Source organism: Venturia canescens, chromosome 1 (genome assembly GCF_019457755.1).
Source record: "Venturia canescens isolate UGA chromosome 1, ASM1945775v1, whole genome shotgun sequence".
In the NCBI taxonomy this organism is placed as follows: domain Eukaryota; kingdom Metazoa; phylum Arthropoda; class Insecta; order Hymenoptera; family Ichneumonidae; genus Venturia; species Venturia canescens.
This window is the reverse complement of record NC_057421.1, coordinates 17,349,763-17,364,679: the sequence shown is the minus strand read 5'-3', so window position 1 is coordinate 17,364,679 and position 14,917 is coordinate 17,349,763. Positions and strand designations below refer to the sequence as shown.

Below are 14,917 nucleotides of genomic sequence, written 5' to 3'. Positions count from 1 at the left end.
CGGTGTGACGTAAATTTTTCGAAAGTTAAGCGTTGCCTTACTATTTATGATTTCACGGCTTAATGAGAAATTCGATAAAAAATGTTAACTGGAAAATTCACATACCTGAACGAATCCTCTGCGACGTTCTTTTCTTGCGAACAATTCAAATTCTCCGTTATATCTATAAATGATAGAAGGATATATTGATACTGGTATTAAGGAGGTGATTATAAGGTGAAAATAATCGAAAACAATTCAGATTACCGTGAGAGTTTATGTATATATATATATATATATATATATATATATGTAGGTATATATATATATAGTTTGTTACAAGGCACAGGTAGCTTACACACATATATTTTCATTTTTTTCATCAAAATCTTCATCATACGACGAGAGCAATCTCTCGTTCAAGTCTAACGAACTCGTGCTCTTCCTTGCTCTCTCGCTCTCGCTCGCTCATATTCACTCGAATCACGCTCTATTGCTTTAAACCTCATTCATCCGAGAGATTTTACAAGATTTATTTTTCACAATCGATTTTACAAGATTCCTTCTTCTCGACCGATTTTTCCCATACGCCTATATTTCTCTCGATCTCAATATTCTCTTCTTTTCAGCTTTACACTGTCACTCCTAACGAGTACATATTTTTTTACATTCACTTCGTTTAACACAAGCCCTTTACAGCCACTAGTTTTAGTCCTCCTTTAGCTTTATCTCTCGCACTCACTCCTTTTTTACTGTCCTCCTTTTTTGACTCTATCGCCGAAGGAACAACATTTTTTATTCGTCAAACTACGTCTTCCACGTTGTTATACTCCTTTCCGGGAACTTCTTCTGTAAGCTTTGTCGAACCTTCGACTTTTGCCATTATTTTATTCACAAGTATGTGGGTGTGTGTGTGTTTTTTCTCTCTTTTTGACCAAATCATCGAGCAGATAAAATTGAAAGAACAAAAGACTTTTATCCGTGAAATTCTTTCGTAATTTTTGTTCTCAAATCATGAACAATACGCAATTTGTATTCACGCATGTGTATGTCGATCAAATTCCGAACGATAATGGAGAGCATTGATTCGTTTGATAAATATCTTTACAAAGCGGATTGCTTCGACCCAAAGCAATCGAGTATAACGCGATAGGATTTACAATCTGTGCCTGTGACTGTTTGATTAATCAAAATGTTTGAAAAGGTCAAATAATTCGCGGAAAAATGAGTGCACGAGTGGAAAAAGAGGAACCAGATTGAAGGTGCAAGATTTTTTAAAACATTGAAAAATTTTTTTTTCATTGGAATTGAAACGAAATATGAAACTAAAGTTTGGCCTATTTTTTTGGCCCAACGTATACTTTTGAAATGGATATTTAAGGGAAAGCTTTCTATAGCGTCGAATAATTCCCGAAGCCACGACAGTCTATCACCGAGTATATCTACCCTCACTCAGCATATCGATCAATCGAGGGATGTATGCCAAGTCGAAGGTGGAGGTATGAGAGGAAGGGATGGAGAGAAAGGGGATCGTGATGGACACAACGCGTAGGACGTAACCAACTTCGTCAAAGTTTTATGGGCTCGTATCCTCGGGACACTGAATTTCTGCTCGTAAATTCTGCACCCGCATACCCTCCTCCCCCGCCTCTCTCTCTCTCTCTCTCTCTCTCTTTCTCTCTTTGTCTCCCTTTCACTTTTGGAGCCTCGCGGGGTATTGAAATCCCAGAGCGCGCACGTTGCTAACGGGGAAAGGACGCATTTTAAAAACCGTCTCGTTAGGAATATTGTCGCTCGGATATATTCTCTGTTTCTATCCGGCGTGTTCATACTCTCTTTGAATTCCCATGCATATTTCTCGGGTGTAACTATTTTCCAAGTTCGATCGCGTTGCGGGACGAATCAATAAAATTTATTGCCGGAAAACGTAATATAAAAAAGAGCTTCGACGATAAAACTCATATTGTGTGATTTTTTTGATCGAACTCCAGTTTATTTGAATGACAAAGAATCCGCCGGTTTTCGATATCGATCGAGCTGTTAACTCCTATCGAGCTCTCATGATTTTTTCTTCGTTAATACGAAAAAAAGAAGCTCCGAAGATATACATCTCAACCGATCTTTGATCCTTGGCTGTTCGCCCCCTTGCCCATGGGACCGGGATCCTTTCTGCCCCATTACTCGACAATGGCTAACTTTCGGGTGTACACGAGCGACCGCGTAGATACTGTCAAGAGACTCTCCGTGGCGAATAATACATGATGGCATAACGCCGAGGGTTTGTGTCTCTCTCGTCTTCAGTCGCGCACCTCGTTCCTGAGATGGGCAAACATTGCTTCGGGGGGCTTCGCACATTCTTCATACACCATTGGCCCCACGCCACTGTCGGGGCACTTACCAATAATTTATGTATCCCCGCGCGGTGTTACCAGCATACGTTTCTTCAATAAAACAAACGGTATAAGAGAGGCGAAAAAATGGGTATCCACATAAATTTAGGTGGAAGAACATTTTCGAAGCGATCGCGAAAAACACGCATGTCTATTGTGATTAATCGAAGACCGCGGATACTTATTTTTCAGTCGCGACGGAGACGCCGCGTCGCCGGATTATATACGAAAAACTTAAAGACGCGCGTACGTGTGCGAATTTGTGCGCGAGAGAGTGCTAACCCGAAGGAGGGAGGTAAACAGACGGTAATTATTCGAAGATGTGGTGCACGATATATAACGACACGTAATAACCGGTGTTCCTCGAGCGAGAGAGTTAACAAGCATGAATATATACATTATATACATACGCGGGCAGCTGCAATTATCAAAAATTACACGAAATTAGTTTCTCGCAACGAAATCGCTCAGTGGCAATTTCACGTGGCCCGGGCTACACGTTCGTATTTTCCGGAGGACCTTGATAATTCTGTCTCTCCACCAGGCCAGATTCCCTTGCCCGCAGTCGTCCAATTTGCACGAGAAAACGAGGTGAACGAGTTAATGAGCCGAACAAGTTGTTCTCGTTAAATTATTGTTATAATCATCCTTTTTTTTTCTCGTTCATTCGTTTTTCCCCACTCTTCTCTTTCGTTTACCTATAATTATGGTGAAATGGTAAACGTCCACGAAATCCTTTTGGAGTTTGGGTTTGTTGAACTTTGAACAATACGAGGCAGTTTATCTGGACCGAACTGTACGTGTCTCTTTGCGCGTATGTGTTGAATAAGGAGAGAGCGAGAATTATCCCTGTTAATTGGCAAGATTAAACGCATCTCAGGCGATTGCATCAATCTCATTAAGCGGACGTATATTATGTTTGTGCAAACTGGAAGATGTACCGCATCCCCTTTCCCGTTGTCGTATACTCAAACGTTCTCGAAGCACCTGCTAAATGTACGTTTCGCAGCTGATGGAGATAGAGTCGTAACCAAGCGCATTATCAAGCTACACGAGTGTCTGGGAAGACTGAGCACTGTTGAAGGAGCATTCGTCCTTCGCAGGATTATTTTTGTTCTTCAAAGTGTTAAAATATTGACTGAAAGTAAAGTACTATAATTATACGTGAACTGTCGCATTCGCTATTTTCAATATTGCGAAACTTTAACGCACTCGTAACTCTCGTTATTCATTCTCACGTTAGACAAAGCCCTCTCGAAGCATTGTTTGTTGCCGTTTCGTGTCGAAGTTCTGTACAGCTCAACTGCGATCGGAATTCAACTTCAAAATCTTCCACATCGTTATACCCACTGAATCAAGAAAACAACAGATTGTGCACAATACACGATGGAATATACAAACGCAATGAGCGAAGGGAGAAGTGTTTCAAGTGCTGGCCCTTGTATGCAAAATGTAATAGTTGTTGATTGGATTCCAGGTAGATTTCCCACTGTCCTCATCAAAATTCTAGCATCAAAATGTAAATTGGAATGCCCTGATTTAATTTCGCTCGATTCAGGACATCATCCACGAACCAGTTATATTTGCTCGTTTTCATTTTCAAGAACGATTATCCTTGTACCAAACAAATTTTCAGCAATTCTTCTTTTTTCATTCTTTATCAACTCGTCGACGGTGAAATTGCAATCGATTCATTTGTTCGGCGACGCTCTACTGCGCTCTCTCTCTCTCTTCCTTGCTCTTTCTCTGCCTCCCTTTTCCCTCCTCGGTAATGGCCGCAGCTACGGATGCGTTAATAATCTTGAAAAATAATTCTGCTGATTGACACCTCTCCGCGAGATCTCACTCGTTCTATAGATTCATTATATTCGTGATTGCTTTTTTTTTGGTATCCTTTGTTTTCGTTCACTGACATTTTGGCTAACAATGATTGTGATTGATTTACATTTCGTAACGATTTTTGTGCGACTTTGTAGTAAATTTTTTTATGTATTTTTCGTTGCACGTCCGAACGGTTGATTGGTTAACTGATTGCGCAATTGGCTATGATTTTTTTCTTTCTTTCTTACTTTTTTTTTACGGAGTCGTCGTTTAGCCCATGGGGTTTTTTCCTCTCCAATTCTGATTGCTGTCACAGTAAGCTTACTCTATAAAAGCAAAGGTCATCTGTCCATTCACTTTACGGGTCTTCGTTACTTCGTTAACCCTCTTGTTCGCTCTTGCTCGACTCCTTTCATCACTTTTCACATTAATTGTAGCCCTTAATAAGCTTTTAGGTAAGGTAACGTTCTCAATAACCACAACCACTAATAATTGCTACTGCTAAAAATGCTGCTCCCATTGTGTATCCTTCGGAAGAACCGAAGTTTCGTGTTTCATGGTGTTTTCTGTATCGCCCCTATTCTGCTTGAGCTTTGTTAACGGGATTTTTGTGCGGACGTTAATATAATCGAGCGAGAAAGAAAGCTTTTTTGTGTCTCTGTGTGTGTGTGTGTGTGTGTTTTCACTGGATTCAGCATGAGAAACGTATTGCGTTCGTTCATTTAATCATAGCCCACAACATCTCTATCTTTAAAATTTCTTATTACTGCGTACGAGCGATTTATGTGATGTGTGTAAGGTACTCTTCAACAACTCTATAAAACGGTGGTCTCTTATTTCGTTTTCACTACGTTCGATATTGGTGAGACAGTGAATCTAGTTCCGAGAGCGGAACCTACATTTTCAATATTTTCATTAACTTCTTCCTTAATTCGAGATAAAATTATCTTTCGTCATACACACTTCGCCTACATTCTTTACTGAAAAAATGGTAAAATAGCGATTGGCTCTTTATTTTTCTGTTTCTTAATCCTCTTGTGTGTGTGCGCGTGTGTGTTGTGTGAGTGTGTGTGTGTAACTTTCCTGATTATTTCGTCGCATCTAAACATACACGTGCACACTCATTTCTTCATTCATTTACACGCATTCTCTCATTCGGATTTCGGGTTATTTAATTATTACGTTATAAAGATGGTTGTACAATAATACAATATAGACTCTGTATAAGTTACAATAATATCATTATCGTTCCATCTCTCACGTGATTTTCTGGATTTTCATTTTCATTTTTTTTTTTTCGTTTTTTCTCCTTTTCTCTTTATTTCTTGTGTTATAATTAATCTGCAATCACATTCTCTCTCTCCCTCCATTTTTTTTCTCTCTGTCTCTCTCATTATCATATTCCCCTATTTTCTCAATGAATTTCTTAAGATAATTTAATTGATAGTTTAATTAATAATAGAGCATCTCTGGATTAGTTATATTATCTCCTCGTTTTTTATCTTCTGTCTCTTATGATGAGAGAGAAGGAGAGAGAGGGAGAGAAGCGGCTTGCTCACGAAGCCGCAATCTTCGCCCTTCTTTTGCTTTTATTTTATTGCTTATTGATTACAATGTTACCTCGCGTGCAAGGCAATCGACAGTTTAGTGTGGTTTTGCTCTCTCACTCTCACCTCAACTACGAAACCTTTCGTAATTTTTCATTGTAATAATAATAATTCATGGAAATTCCATTATTTTAACCCTAGGGATACAGGTACTTTGTTCGTCCTTCGTATTACGACGGTTAGTGACGAGCAGTGTGCAAAAAATACATGCCCTTGGATTGTTTTGTTTTTTTCTTATTCATTTCGAGGAAGTTGTAGATTTTCAAGTGATTGATTTCGCGTGTACATTTCGTTTCTTGTACAGACAACGTTTTTTTTTCCTATACAGACTCGTGGCGACATCAGTGATTTATACTAAAAGAGAAGGTTGTATGCAAATGAGTACGATCTTGAAAAACAGCTCGTTTGTTAGGTAAATGAGAGGCCCGTTCACGTATCCCCAGGGTTACAAAAACTAGGATCATCTCACTCAATATTTATGTACATTCCATTCGCTCCAAACTGAAAATTGAGAATTTCTTCAAAATTGCGGCGTTCATTCGTTTTGTCAAGTTGAAAAATGATATCCGACCCGAGAGACAATTTATTCCTGTCGATGGCGAGAGAGAAAGAGAGAGAGGGAGTGAGAGGACAAGTGGCAGAGGGGAAGAAGAGAGAGAGAGAGAGAGAAAGAGAAAGAGCGTGGCAAAATGGGAGAAAAAGTAAAGCAATCGATGAAGAAAATGTAAACAAAATGTATGAGGGAAATAAAACGGGAGAACCGGATCTTTGCCCTATTAACTACATCGTTTTATCGTTTCTCGCCCTACTTCAAACTTTTCTCTTTGCGCAACACAATTGATCACAGCTACAGCAATTTACATGAAAAACCCACCTTCGTTACATCTCTCGAGAAACTTTTCATTTCCTTTTTTTCTCTATTCGTCTACCCTCCTCCCCCCTCCCTCTCTCTTCTCCCTCTTCACTGTCCATCTTTCTTCCTATCCCCGCTTCTACTACCTGATTTTCGTAAATTTTCGCTTATTCATTAATTACACGTTATATTGTATTGCGTTGAAATCACCTTTCTTAATAAACTAACGCGCTCGCGTGTGAGTGAGTGTGTTTTTACTTTCCTAAACATTCTCGGTCGCCATATTTTTATCTCGTGGATTTTATCTCGTCGTTTTTGCGTTGTTTCCTGCGCATTATCAACTAATACCTTCTAACTACTTTCTACCTTAAAACATCAACACCCACACGCCGTGGACTCTCCACTTGTTTATAGACTTAATTTTATTTCAATGGCGTTTATTGTTTTGTCTCCTTTTCTCATATATGCGGAAGCTTCGAAGTTTGAGGATGAGCGGAGAGCCCAAAACGGTTATAATCGTCAGGTCTACCGGCTACGCGCGTCCTGATATGGTCTAACCATAGTTTTATTTATGTGTTTTTGTAGATTTATACATTATTTATTAATTCCTTTCTTTCTCTCTCTCTCTCTTTCTCTGTTCCCTTTCGCTTCCTCCCCCTACATTCCTTCATTCTCATATTATTATTATTATTACTATTATTATGTAGCTGTTATTCTATATTTATCAACTTGAGTCTAATATCTACCGGTAAAAAACCTACGGTATTCGAATGGGGCAAAGATTTGACCGTAGCTTCAACGACGTTCTCGACTCGAAATTTCATTTCATTGAATTTCTTTACTCTTCCATTGAGTTTGCGGATTTACAGAGAATAATTATATCTTTTCTTTCCAGCCATATACTGATGTTTGAAAAAAAAAAACAAATTCGAGTCGACAGCCTCTTCAGGAACGGTAAAGTCGAAAAATCTTTTCCAGACGAGCCGGTGGCTATCGGTAAAATCTACGATTCGATCGGTCGACAATGTATGAGCTTTCTTTAAATATATAGTATATTTTTCCACCTCAAGATTCCCGGAGTTCTTGAGCTTTTTTCTATATTACAATTTTCGTTACCTCCATGTCCACGCGAAGGTCTGAACGGACGTGAGGCATCTCGTAAAATCCAACTTCCGCTTGGATTCCTTTTTTCTTCTTGTCGTGTTTCTATTAACTTGCAAAGCCGGCCGATTTTTTCGACGTGCCGTGTGTCGCCTTGCCCTTAACGCTCGCGCATTTTATTCCACGCGTGCATTATTATCCTTTCCTCGTATTGTAACACGCATCGTATCGTGCTTAGAATCACCTGAGCGTTACGAGGCAGAGGAACATTAGCAATGTCACGAGATACGAGGCTCGATGCGGTGTGCTACTGCTGTCCTCCATGCATTGACCTGGAAAATGGGAGAAAAAAAAAAAACACAAAAAAAACCAAATGAAACGTTCGTAAAATCGATGTTTTGAGAAGCGTGCACCTTCTTCTAGGGAACTGGGCTTTTATGGGTTTGAATTAGTCGAAAAATGGACTGTCATTACTCCAAAAAGTACAGAATTGGTGGGTTTCGTTCTTACCGATACTCGTGGCATTGAATGCCAGCATTGGTTGGGGCGGTGGTATTTCTCTCTGGCAAGCAACCGGACTTGCTGTGAGACTGACAACACCACCATTTTCTCGGTACATGAAACACAGTCTTCGACTGTTCCTGTAAGGCTGTGGACGATTATTGTCATTCGACCAACTGGATCTTCGTGCCAGAGGCGTCGCAATAACGAACTGTGTACCTTCCGCATCGAACCATCTTCCGTGACAAGAGTAAGCTAAACGAATGACAAGGTTAAGACGAATTTTAGTTTCGTATTGATCAATAATTCGAGGGATAATGAAATCGCGACTGTACACGGAGTCCCATCGTTGGAAAAAGAACAAATGAAGGAACATTGAATTTTACCAGTTATTGCATCATCGTCGACGCAATCGCTCTGCAATTCCATTCTATCGGCAGTCGAACAACCGACCGTTAATGTCGTTACTTCCGAGTTGCAGCCGCCCTCCTCTTCCTCCCGTTTTTCTCTCTTTTCAACGTATTCATCGCTCTCTCGTGAATCCTCTTGACTCTCAATATCTCGTCTGATTCTCACGAGATCGCGATACGTCAGAAAAGATCCTCCGTGTCCCGTAGGTGTCGATCTTTTTTTAGGTGCTTCCTCGTTTCCGTAATCACCAAAATAATCCGCTTGTGCCAGAAGCATTGGCGAACTTCCATCGCGCTCGATGTCACGTGTCCAAAATTGCCGCATTTGCGTGAAATCGTCCATATCCACTTGGAAGTCTTCCATTTTAGGATTCCTTCGGTGTCTCGTTGATCTTCGAACTCGCCTCTCCTCCTCGCTGCTCGTTGCTTTTTCGAGAATTAAACGATCAACGTCCCGAAGTTTTGTCCGCGATGACGACGATGCCGCGAGACGCTTGTCCCTTACCATCTGTTCTTTTATTATTTTCCCACTGTTCCCAAGGGTACGAAGAATTTCTCCGATATTCGGTGATTCTTCAGATTTTTTAGTCTTGCCATCCTCGTCCCCGTTGTCCTCACGGTTCCGTCCTGATCGATCCGATCTCGTTCTTCTGCCCTGACGCTCGTGCACGAGATACTCGTTGTTCGCCCGTCTCGTTTCCGTCTCGAAGTCCAATTTTCTACCCCGGCGATCCTCCGAGTGTCTGACCTTGTCGCGTTCTCGCCTACGCTGAATTTGGCCCGTCTCCTGAACGTTTCTTCGACTGTCTCGAGTATTGCGCTGATTTCTGTTGAGGTCAGTAACGGTAAACTTTCCCAGGTACGGACACTGACGCGGTTCCGGTGAGCTTGCTGTAACAGACGAAAAAAATAAACGATTTTTCAGATCATACGAGTCATCGATGAAGCGGAAGAGAGAATTGATGTAACCAACTCGATTGAATTGATGCAGGAGCATTTATCGAGTCTTTCTTGGCTCCCCCCTGATACACACGGTCACACGCGGCTGAGGGCTAAAATTATAGTCCGACGAGAAATTTTCCACCCTTCCCAATGAAGCGATTCTCCGTCCTGCGGACGTTAGCTTTTCGCCGGAGAGCAGGCGTGCCAGGAATCGGATGAAGGCCAACAAAGCAAAGTGCATTGTGGTTAGTTGGGCAATAATGGGAGCTCGTTAGATCGAGGATATGAGAGCGGTAACGCAGTGTGAGACCGAAGGGAGAAAAGAGAAAGAAGGGCCTTGGAAGAATGAGCAAAGGAAGAACAAAGTAGACTAGGGAATAAGCCGGAGCACTTTTAAAGAAAGAAACGCGATGGGTCTATGAAGAAAAAGAAGAAGAAGGGAAAGAGAAAAAAAGAAAGTATTTTATAATGAGAGAGTGAAGAGAAAGCGGAAGAAGAGGCAGAGGTGGATCAGCTAGGTCGGAGGACACAATGCGAACTCTAACGAGACAAATCTGACGACGACGCATACCCCTCGGGCCAGCAGCGAGGAGCCGCCGCCGCGCGTGTGTGCACGGATGAGACTGCACTGTTCTCTCATAAAGCAGTTTTCCCACCAACCCTCAAACTTACTTCGAGCTCTATCTTGAGTCTGCTCGAGCCAAGCCACATCTATATAGTCACCAGTTCGGAGTAGTCAGCGACTCGCCCGGATAAGAGAGCCAAAGAGGTGGACAAACCGTTCATGCGTTCACTCTCGACTACTCTCACGAGACCCCGTCAAACTTGGAAGTTGCTGGCGCGAGTTGGTAACCCCTTTCCCGAAAGCCTCTTGGCCGAACGATTTTCCGTCGGGCTATAAGCCCTGCGGTTTTCTTTCGTCCACTCCTCCATCGATCCCTTCTTACCTTCCTTTTTCCTTATTTTTTTCCCCCCTCCCATTTCACTTCGACAAGGGCCACTCTCAGAACATATCGATTACACTCGCTCTCTCACCGCGTCGAGCAAGAAAGAAAATAAAATTCATTATATTTTTATGCTTAATTAGACTTGTATTCGATAGACATCATCTTCATAATGCACTGCTCGACAGACCGTCGCGACCAGCCATTATATGTCTTTCTCACCGGGGACTCCATTTTTTTCCAACTCGTTAGACAATCATCGGAAATCCTCGAGAACTCGGGGAGCATCAAATCGTTAGAATCCGTCGGTGCTAACGTCAATGCGTCTTATAAAGTCGACCGCGATGTCTGACACGAAATCATTTTTTCAGGGATGATGAATCCACGAATACGGATTTTCCTATATTCACTTGTCATTCGTCCAATTTGAAGTTTTATTGCCATACGTGCCACCAAGTATTTAAAAAACATTCTTTCAGAATCATCGCGTCTTAGTCGTGTCCACATACCAGAGAAACAGTTTATCGTGTCCGATCCATGAGTGGAAACGCCTTCGTTCGGGTGTAAGGAGAAAAATTTCAAGTAATGGGAAAGTAAGGGTATGGGGGTAAATCGTCGTGATCGATAATGACGCTGAAGTTTGCAACGTTGGAGTCCAACAAAGTGATCTAAAAAAACCCCCCAATAATTCCAGTAATTCTCTAATTTTGTTCCATAGCGAATTTGCAATTCGTAGTTTTTCAAATTACACCAATGATTTCGTGAAATAAAAAATAGGTGAATTACGAATGTATTTTTCGTTATTTTCGTTGGACTTGAACGTTGCAAACTTCGACGTCATGATCGATTTTCTACCCTCGAGTACGATCAATAGGAAATGAAAATCTTTCGGGTCATGTCACTCTTTTGCATGCTCTGGTCGATAGATGCGCGGGACTGCGACGGTAGGTTGGAACGGAAATGATTTTTGGCGTCCAACTTCGATCCGCGCACCTTTACGGGGCATCTTTTGTCGAGAATTTTGTGTAACGTCATAAGTAGAATAGATTACGTTGTATCTCCCGCAGGAGCTTCTACGAGATGTAACCAAACGCGAGTTAATCGATAACGAAAGCAATTCCGTAGTTCCACACATGTGTTGTGGTTATGCGAAAATAAATTTCGTGGTCGTGAAGCTTAGCGAAATACTTTTGCGAGTCAAACGTTACAATGTTCAAAATTCCGTCGAGCGATGACAAAACGACGATGGTTCACATATCACTCATAAAATTTAGCTTAAGGACGCGATAAAAAATCCTGAGGTTGCGCCCACAGAAGTACAACTTCATTCAACTTCCCCATGGATTTTCCCTTCGGATTTTTGCGTAGTTCGATTCGCGATGTATCAAACGTCTATCTTTCCGACGACTCCGCCGAGAAGGTTCAAGTACCGTTGGCTAGTTATATATTCGACTGGTGTTCCCGATGTGTATAACTGGCATTTATATAGAGCGTCTTTGGGAAGCAGAGTCAGAGGTTCTCTTGCTTTCCCAGCTGTACCTGAAGTCTCTCGGATCATTCAACAGCGTCAGGTGGACCGTGTCAAGTTCAAAGACTATCTGACTCTTTCTCTCTTAAGCTCGACGAAGAGGAGGCCCCACAGTCTCGGGAATTCCGGACGAAATACCTTCTTGGTATGTCCTCTTGGTATTCCCCGTTACCGTGTGCCTTTGGCATTGAAAGCTCTAACCGGAGCCTCCGCGGCTCAAGACTCGCTACCGCTTATTCCCAGATAACTTTGCAATGACCTCGCTCCGACCATGAGGAGCATTGAAAAAGAGTAGCGCGTATATAAATTTATATACTATATATACAAAGATGTACATATTAGTTAGAAAGATAGCAGTCAGCCAGTCAGCAGTCAGTCACCGTGAAAACGAAGAGACTGCCTCAGCTGTCTGCTTTGACGTAGAAACGATTTCTTGCCTTGTGATTCGCAAGGCAATCTCTCGAGAGCGAGACTCACCGGGGTATAAAAAGCATTAGGGGAGCAGAGCAGGTTGAACGTATCATCTGAAAATAAATGCAATCCGTCTGTGCATTTTAGTGTTTTATATGACTGCTCGGCTTTTTATTTTAGCACGTTAGGTACATTCAAGTATTTCTCTGTGTTCGTTCGTACTATTTCTCTAATGGATTCAAGCTGCATTGCGCGGATCAATTTGACACGATGGGGAAACGCGTTATCTCCGTATTGGTGTCCGTTGAAACATATAAAAATAAGCTTTTATAAACAAAATCTGTGCTGTTTGTCAAGTGCAAAGATTATTTTTTGCGCGCTGTTAACGTCGACGATGATGAGACAATTTTTTCGAGTTTAGGTACAGCAGAAGCCTCGTGTCTTTTCATTTCTCCTCTAAATCCTCGGTCATTCGTTCCGGAAAATACATCAAGATCGGAGCTACTAAATGGCTGTGGAACGTGAGCTTCGTATAAACGTATAACTACAGATATAAATAGCCTCGTAGTCAAAGAACGTCGAGGACATCCCTCTGCAGGCTTATTGCTTTCTCCATCGTCCAGGTCTTGTAGAGGCGATGTCTCACCAAGGAGAGAATCATCACTCGTTATCTGGTGGAAGATGCAATGAGTTTAATCATCCGTGATAGGAAGTGAAGCAAAAGAGGATGAGACCGGGCAGCAGAGTTCGGACTTGGCCATGATGGGAGTAGAAAGTATAAAGGGATCAAGGCGTCTCGTTTCCTTCAACATGCACTTCCTTCAGAGGGTATTTCTTCCCAGTCGTTTTACATCCTCTTCCGGGTCCAACCTATAGTAGGAACTCGCTACTGGAAAATAAGACGAAGTGGCACGAGGTCAGGATGCTATTTCCTGCTGCGGTGATGTAGCAAAAACGAAATCTTCGGTTCCTCGTCATTCGCTCGCGGATAAAACAAGAACGAGAATAACGTACATTCGGAAACATTCGCGTGCCTTCGACTGTGTGTTCATGAAAAGAAGGTTTGCATCTACTGCATCAAGTGATAACGAGAAATCAGCGGTCGAGGGTCCGGCTTACACTTCCTGTGACAAAGGAAATATGTTTCATTCAACTTGATGGTTCTTTTTGCAAGAACTATCGACAGTAAATCGATATTAATGCTCATTTTCTCGTAGTTCGGTGCAATATTTTAAGGAAAATCGAAAGGACCCTCCACGACGACATAAATTTCCATTCGTGTTCTCGCAGTGACCAAATTAAAAATTGATGCGACCATCGTGTATGGTGAGATACTTAATTTTTGCAGCTGAACCTTTTACTTGGGGTCGTAAATCTCAGGTGACGGCGATCTTTACTCGTACTACTATCACGACGTAGGTACTCGCAATAGTGTTTTTTTTTTTCATTTTTTAAATAAAGAATCGACAATTTATCAATTAATAAAAGTCTACAGTATTTTATAATCAGACTTGTGCGGAATGAACCTCGATTCAGGACTCTGTTGTCGTGTCGAGGATGTCCTTCTTCTTTGAGATTCAATTTTTAAATGACTCTCTCTTGCCTAGTAAACTGCTTCAGCCGAAGGAAGGAGAATTTTGAAAAGTTTAAACATCTTTTAGTAAAACAATGTAAAGAAAGCATGGTCCTTGAAATGAAGGCCATTTGGTTTTCGTCATCGGAAAGATGACTTTTCGAAGTACGCAGCAAATTCATATTTCTTAAGATTTCGAAGAATACAACACAAAAAAAGAGTTAATTTATGAGCCATGCTTGTGTTTGTCACGCACTGGACAGTCCGCATGATGGCTCTTGAACCCCATTCGTTGCTCACTATCGGAACGAAGATCGATCCTTTAACTCGAGCCTTCAGGGCGCATTCAGGGATAACACTCGAAAACTAATAATTTAAATCTTAGTTTTACGAAAGTCTATTCAGCGTGTGACACGCAACACATCAATCAAGTATCGGGCTGTCGGAAAAGTACGAGAAATATCGTAAATTCATGGCTGCTATGTGTGAAATCTATTTGCGAAAGCATTCTGAAAGTCACGTGAAAAACAACAGTACTGCAAAATTGTTTTATAAGTAAAAATGCTTGGTCGATTGTAAATTGTGATGACCCGTAGAAGTTTCCCTTTCCATAGACTTCGTTTCGAACATACGTTGCATCACTTCGATTCTATCTGGATTGTTATTCTCTCTGAGAAGCAAAAAAGTACGAGGAATTATCTCAAAAAATTACCCACAAAAGGAAGACAGCAATGAGTGAGTCGTATGCAAATGTTTTCTTTTCCACACAGGCACGTGAAAACGAATAGGGTAATTCTCGAGAGGGCTGTCTTTTTGAAGAAGAAAAATTCTTCTCCGGGAGGAACGAAAGGGAGAGA

General features: G+C 41.5%; 1 protein-coding gene across 4 annotated transcripts in view; it reads right to left on the bottom strand.

Moving 5' to 3' along the window:
- Positions 1-236: 236 nt before the first annotated feature.
- The window catches only part of LOC122409151 (uncharacterized), a 178,856-nt gene continuing 164,175 nt past the window's right edge, over positions 237-14,917 (bottom strand). For all 4 annotated transcript variants that reach the window (XM_043416487.1, XM_043416504.1, XM_043416480.1 and 1 more), the window contains exons 12-14: positions 8,639-9,553; positions 8,262-8,507; positions 237-8,083 (exon numbers count right to left, since the gene is read on the bottom strand). In XM_043416487.1, coding sequence (XP_043272422.1) covers positions 7,992-8,083; positions 8,262-8,507; positions 8,639-9,553 — 1,253 coding nt within the window. In that variant the 3' untranslated portion in view covers positions 237-7,991. The remainder of the gene's footprint in view (positions 8,084-8,261; positions 8,508-8,638; positions 9,554-14,917) is intronic.